The 7,140-nt window shown below is 35.7% G+C and overlaps 1 protein-coding gene across 1 annotated transcript; it reads left to right on the top strand.

The window, feature by feature from the left end:
• Positions 1 to 2,835: 2,835 nt before the first annotated feature.
• LOC125220305 (zinc finger MYM-type protein 1-like) lies at positions 2,836 to 4,692 on the top strand. The gene has a single exon (XM_048122464.1). The coding sequence runs from the start codon at positions 2,836 to 2,838 to the stop codon at positions 4,690 to 4,692; it is 1,857 nt and encodes a 618-aa protein (XP_047978421.1).
• Positions 4,693 to 7,140: the final 2,448 nt, after the last annotated feature.

The raw sequence follows: 7,140 nt of genomic DNA, 5'->3' as shown, positions 1-7,140 counted from the left end.
GCATTGCATAGAACCGACTGTAGTTATCTTAAAGTGGACATCGACCACAACCAGTCTACCAAGCAAAAGATTTAGGCTTTGTTTGCTTCTTATGCATTTAAATGTTTAAACAATATCTTATTAATGCACAAACAAACACAATGTAATAATATACCAATTCTATTTGTGCATATTGCTTGAATATTACTGAATCGGGTTAAAAGTGGATTGTAGAGTTTTCCGTATACACGCAAGATTCTATTCGTGCTCGAAACATGCTTTTCAATATACCAAACCTAACACCGTTGCCACCGTCGCGGACCGCTGTTAGAGTTTGTATACTAGAAATCACGTTTCGAGTAATTGAATACTGTAAACCTCTTATTTTATTTTCCAAGGAATAAAACAGATTATTTTTTTCATAAAATTGTTATGTTTTACATTTAATGGATGTTAATTGCATGTTTAAATGTATAAGTTAACTTAACAAAGTCTAAGTCTTTGTTTTAGTAGACCGGTTGTGGGCGGCGTCCACTTTAAGGTAACACGGTTAGTGGTTGCTCGTAATATTCTAATTAAAGCTTATATTAAATTGTGGGTTCAATTTAACTAATAAAAAGTAAATTGGATGAGCCCATATCCAAAACCTTCCATAGATCCCTACCTCTGGGCCCAAAATGCACTTAATATAAATAGGAGAATAAAGGAGACAAAAAAATATAACACAACTCATTATTATTTTTCTCCAAATTTTCGTTCCCCCCCCCCCCCCCCCAGTTGGAGCTGGGCGATTTTTTCTTTTCCTCCGTGGAGTAGAATTTCCAGTCTTCTTTATTTAAGTCCTAGTATTCGGTGAGATCAGCCCACACCGATATCGGAGTACAATTCGTGAACCAGAGAGAAGATCCGGTGGTCTAGTATTCAAAGCATCACGTGGAGAAGTCGCTAGCCATTGTCAATTCTTTGGAGAATTAATTAGGTATTATTTCTTTTCCGTAGAAAAGCATGTTTTAGGTTTCATTATACTTAAGCAAGATTAATTCAAGTTATCAGCATGATACATATGAGAATAAGATCCGTGGTCTAGTATTCAAAGCATCACGTGGAGAAGTCGCTAGCCATTGTCAATTCTTTGGAGAATTAATTAGGTATTATTTCTTTTCCGTAGAAAAGCATGTTTTAGGTTTCATTATACTTAAGCAAGATTAATTCAAGTTATCAGCATGATACATATGAGAATTACGCGAATAGATTTTGTCTAAAGAATATGCTAAATAGATCTGATTATTATGTGATTTATTTGTTCGATTAATTATTAAATTATAAAATTCGAACGCGCTTCCGCTGCCAGTTCCTTCAATTGGTATCAGAGCCAGTCTTTCGCTCTGATTATTTGGATTTAAATTTTGCGAAATTCATGTATGCATGTGTTATTTGATTACGAAGTATGTTCTTGTATTTTATTGTTTTGTTTTATGCATGATGAACTCAAGAACATTCGAATCAATAGAACTTGAATTTTCGATTGTACGAGATGTGCCGCCGTCGCCGCCTCAGATCTCTTTCTCTCTTGGGCAGTGGCGGATGGAGATGGTAACTTGGGGGTTCGAATGACCCCCCAAAAATTTTTTTTTTTTAGTACTATTATATATATATATAGAAAATTTTAATTTTATATTAAAATGCACCCCCATTCTAATTTGACTACTCCTAATTAGCTATGAAAGGAAGTTAATAAAAGCTAAAAAAATCAATTTAATTCTAACTAAAATTCCAAAAACCTAGCCGCTAAGCCACCCATTCCCAATTAGCTTCTGTTGGAAAAAAATCCTCTCACCGGCAGGCACCGCTAAGCCGCTGACGCACCGCACCACACCGCCCCGCCCCGCCGTTGCCAACCATCGGGACTGCTTCTCCTCCAGGGTCCAGGCTCCAAGGCTCCAAATTCCAATCTGCATCTCCCTAATTTCTTCTTCAATCTTTAGCCGAGGCCGAGAGTGGCGGATTGAGTGAGTCAATTGTTTATACTTTTGTTTGTCAATTGTTAATTTATCAACCATTCATTCTTTATATTTATATGGGTGTAAGTTATACGTGTAAACATATTGTAGAGGTGTAAATGTGTGGCCATGTGGGTCTTATTCATTAAATAATTTGGGGGAAACATGTGGGTCTTATTCATTAAATAATTTGGGGAAAAATTTTGGCAGCTTGTGGCTTAGAAAATAGAATAATGATTTTGATAGAATATTTGTTATGATATATATGCAGAAAATAAAATAAAAAGTGATGAGAAAACTGTCCGATCTTCGACAATTTCTCGCCAAAAAGAGAAACTCATGATAGTTCAAGTTCTCCGGCTTCAAGCTCTCCGGCTCCAATTGGTATTGTATCTCCTTCAGATGCTAGTGTGCCATTACAGGAGCAAGAATTGATTTATGATGTTGAAAAACTTCACCATGATCCTATTAAAAGAAGTCAAATAATGGAATATCCTCCAAATGATCGAGATACAATTAGGAGGGCATATATTCTTAGAAAACCTTGTCAGCCAAGAACTTTTGATTTTCCACAAAGAAATTTTGGAAGTTCGCGTCGTCGGTTTATGGTTTCATGGTTTGATAAATGGGATTGGCTTGAATATAGTATGGTTGAAGATGCTGCATTTTGTTTTGTTTGCTACTTGTTCAGGAATGAAGTTGGACTTAACGTGGGGGGAGATGCATTTGTGAATAAAGGATTAAGTCGTGGAATAAGCCGGAATGATTTATAAAACATATTGGTGCAGTTAGAAGTGCTCATAATCTTGCTTATGAGAAATATGTGAACTTGAGGGATGGCAAAAAGAAATCGATTATGGTTTCTTTAGATAATGTTAGTGATGTGATTAACAAAGAATATAATGTTCGCTTGAAGGCTTCAATTTCTTGTTTACGTTACCTATTGGGACAAGGCATGGCATTTCGTGGTCATAGGGAAGGTGAAGATTCCCTTAATAGGGGAAATTTTATTGAACTTTTAAAATGGTTGAAGGCACATAATGAAGTTATTTCAAAAGTGACTTTGGAAAATGCCCCTAGAAATTGTCAATTGACATCTCCAACTATTCAAAAAGACATCATCAATTGTTGTGCTAAAGAAACAATGAAGAGAATTGTGGATGATCTTGGTGATGACTACTTTGCTATATTAGCCGATGAATCTAGTGATGTGTCCCAAAAGGAAGAATTGGCTCTTTGTTTGCGCTATGTTGAAAAGAAAAGGGGAAAGGTAGTTGAGCGATTCATTGGTCTTATGCATGTTGGTGATACTACATCTTTGTCTCTTAGAAGTGCAATTATGACTTTACTTGTTGAACATTCATTAAGCCCATCCAAGATTCGAGGACAAGGATATGATGGGGCTAGTAACATGAAGGGTGAGATACATGGACTCAAGACTTTGATCATGAAAGATACTCCAAGCACTTACTACGTACATTGCTTTGCCCACCAGCTTCAACTAACATTAGTAGCCATTTCAAAAAAGAACGATGATTGTAGTTGGCTTTTTGAAACTGTTGGAATTTTGTTGAATGTAATTGGAGTTTCTTGTAAGAGAAATGAATTGATTCGTGACATTCAAGCACAAAAAGTTGCTCAAGCATTGGAAGTTGGTGAGCTTGAATCGGGATCGGGGTTGAATCAAGAACTTAGTTTGAAGAGGCCTGGAGACACTCGTTGGGGTTCTCACTACAAGACTCTTTTGAATATCATGGACTTGTTTTCTGCGATTTTTGAAGTTCTTACAATGATTGGAAAGAAAGATTCAATTTTCAGTGATAAGGGAAAAGCTCAAGGCATTTTGTACTTACTAGAGTCATTTGATTTCGTGTTTATGGCACAACTAATGACTACTATATTTGGGTACACTAACGATTTGTGTCTTGCTTTGCAAAGAAGAGATCAAGACATCATTAATGCTATGAGGCTTGTCACTCTAACCAAAGATCAACTACAGAAAATGAGGGAGGATGGATGGGAGATTCACTTGAACAAGGTAATCTCAATTTGCAATAAAAATGACATTGTTGTTTCGGATATGAAAGCTCACTATAGCCCTCATGGAAGATCAAAACGTTTTGTTCAACAAGTTTCATATCTTCATCATTTTCGTGTTGATGTGTTTATCAAAGTGATTGACTTATTACTTCAAGAACTTGATAATCGATTCGATGAAGTTAATATGGAGTTGCTCAGATGTATGGCTTGCTTCAATCCTAGAGATGGCTTCTCTTCTTTTGACAAGGAAAAGGTACTCAAACTTGCCACTTTTTATCCTTCCGAATTTTCAAACATTGATTTGATGAACCTTGAGTGCCAACTTGATTTATTCATTGGAGATATGAGAAGTGATGAAGACTTTCGGAATTTGCGAGATATTAGTTCTCTTTTGGTGAAGCTTGTTGAAACAAAAAGAGATGTGGTTTATTCACGTGTGGCTTTGCTTATCAAGTTGATTTTGATTCTTCCGGTTGCCACTGCAAGTGTAGAGAGAGTGTTTTCTGGAATGACGTTTGTGAAGAATAAGTTGCGAAATAGTATGGGTGATCAACCTTTGAATGATTGTTTGGTCACTTTCATTGAGAAAGATGTGTTTCTACAAGTATCCGATGACGATGTAGTGAATCGTTTTGAAGCAATGAAGACTCGTCGAAAAATAAATCAGATATAATGTAGATTATTTTGTATTTTGAAATGTATGACTCTAAAATGTTATATTTCAAAATATATTTCTTTTAGTACTATTAGTTTTTATTTTTGGTATGTTATATAATGATTTATCATATGACTCGTACCCCCGAATATAAATTCCTGGATCCGCCACTGCTCTTGGGTCTGCCGCCGCCACCCCTGTGCATGCACTGGCGGCGGCTCAGCATACCCCACCCCGTCGCTGCCTCTCTCGCCCCGACGCCCCACCGACGCCGTTCACCGTCTTTCGACAGTAAGGGTTTTGTTCTATACTTTATTTAGATTTTTACTTTATTGTTTAAATCTCAACTTTATTTGCATTTTACTATATAGATTCGTAAAGATTTCAACTTTAGTGAAGTATTTGGGAGTGGCAGGATGTCATCATCGGCGACGGGATGTCGAAGCTTGCTGCCGGAGATCCGGCAGATTCATCTCCTCAAGATAAGTTTCTCATTTCATGAGTTTTGGTGAGATTTGAGTATGTCTTGTTACGTGTGAGTTCTTGTGGTGAAAAAAATGGTCCTTGGTAATACTTATTTACTCATGGCAGATCCTAAGTTCAAAAATAAAGATGTATGTATGCGTGTGAAAGAAAGTAGAAAGGCTTTGGAGTTTACCTCTATGCTGTGAAAAAGAACTTTGTTGAATTGTGGACCTGTCCTCTATTATCTGCAGTACCTTTTTCCTTCCTTCTTCTCTGGAAATCTGAGTAGTATGTGGGGTGCTTATTAGGGTGTCCACTATACATGGCCGGGCCAAGCCACAAAGTGTGGCCAGGCCACAAAATCATGGCCGGGCCACCAATGCCCATGTTTCCCACTATAGTGGACATGGCCAAGCCACCAAAATTTTTATTTTTTCTATTTTTTTATATTTTAATTAAAAATGGGTATATTTATAGAATTTGTGTAGGAAAGAGGTAAAAAAATGTGTATACTTATAGAATTTAAAAAAATATATATATATATCAAAAAATATGGAGAGCCGCGGCTCGTGGCCAATACAATAGGAGGGCCACGGCTCCCGCCCAAGAGCCGCGGCCGGGCCACGATCGTGGCGCGCCCACGTCCACCCCCTCCCGCCGCGGCTGCCCACCCTAGTCACTATAGGGAGCCGCGGCTCCCCTATAATGGACACTCTTATGTGGAGGGATGGTTGTGTGAAAGTGACAGGGGTTTATAACGTTGGGGATTGCAAATTGTGCTTACAAAATATTCTCTGTCAGATTATCATGTTTTGTTTCTGCGGCAACATTAAATGCAACATCAATTACTGCTAACAAGGGATATCCTTCAGATTTCTATATTTTTATTATTATTATTATTATTATTATTATTATTATTATTATTATTATTACATTTTTTTATTATTTATTTATCTAAGGGTTTGATTCGGTGTAGGTATAAATCCGTTCAAGTTCATGGCTGACCTCGTTGACGTACCCGATTTCTTAAAGTGCCAGATGTATTAATTTAATTTTGTTAGATTTTTGTTGGATGTATCGGATATTAAAATTTTGGTTTTGGGATCTTATTCATTTATTAAAATTTATTATATACATATATGTGTATATAATTTTATGTGGTTTATTAACTTACCTAACGTAAAAAACAAACAACAACTACAATTGTAGTTCGAATTTAAATCATTCAAAAAGTCACTTATATAACCCCCTCTCTCTATATATGTGTGTGTAGGGGAGTGATCAATTGCTAACTCATCACTTAATTGCTAACTACAACTAATTTAAGGCCATAGAATTTTAGAAAACGTGTGGTCTACAATTTGCCACGTGTAATTTTCATTTTTATTAATAAAATCAAAAAAGATAAAAAAAAACGCCAAATTAGGGTTTTAAATGAAAATGTCAATATAGTGTTTCGGAAATATCAACACAATGCTTTGAGAATGTCAACACAATGTGCTTTAAGAATGTTAACCCATTGCTTATATTGACATTCTACATGTATTATATTGACATATTTTATATAGCATGTTGACATTTCTGCTTTACGAAAAAAATTGAAAAATTTTCAAATTTTTATGATATCGTTGGAATCCTTATAAAATTATCTTTAATTTGATATATGTTATATGAATTTAACGTTTTGAGATTTCTTTTAAAAGTTAGTTATTAATAAACATGTAGTTAATTGACATTAATACCCCTATTGATATTTTATGGAATTAATCTTATGGCTTTATTGACATTTTTTGTTGATCATATTGACATTTCGTGGTTGATGATCTAGGCCCTTAATTTGAATATCTAATGGCTATTATTTAGTTGTAGTTAGCAATTAGATATTGAGTTAGCAATATAAAACTCCCATTTGTGTGTATGTATGTATATATATAATCAAGCAATAACATTATTTCTAATAATAACTTCCTAGCGGGTCGTGACATGGGTGGCCTAAAGTGG

Source organism: Salvia hispanica, chromosome 4 (assembly GCF_023119035.1).
Source record: "Salvia hispanica cultivar TCC Black 2014 chromosome 4, UniMelb_Shisp_WGS_1.0, whole genome shotgun sequence".
Taxonomy (NCBI): Eukaryota; Viridiplantae; Streptophyta; class Magnoliopsida; order Lamiales; family Lamiaceae; genus Salvia; species Salvia hispanica.
Note: the sequence above shows the minus strand (reverse complement) of the source record. Positions and strands in the feature narration are given on the sequence as shown.

Coding starts and splice junctions, on each gene's coding strand:
- LOC125220305 (XM_048122464.1), top strand. CDS start 2,836: ATGGTTTCTTTAGATAATGTTAGTGATGTGATTAACAAAGAATATAAT.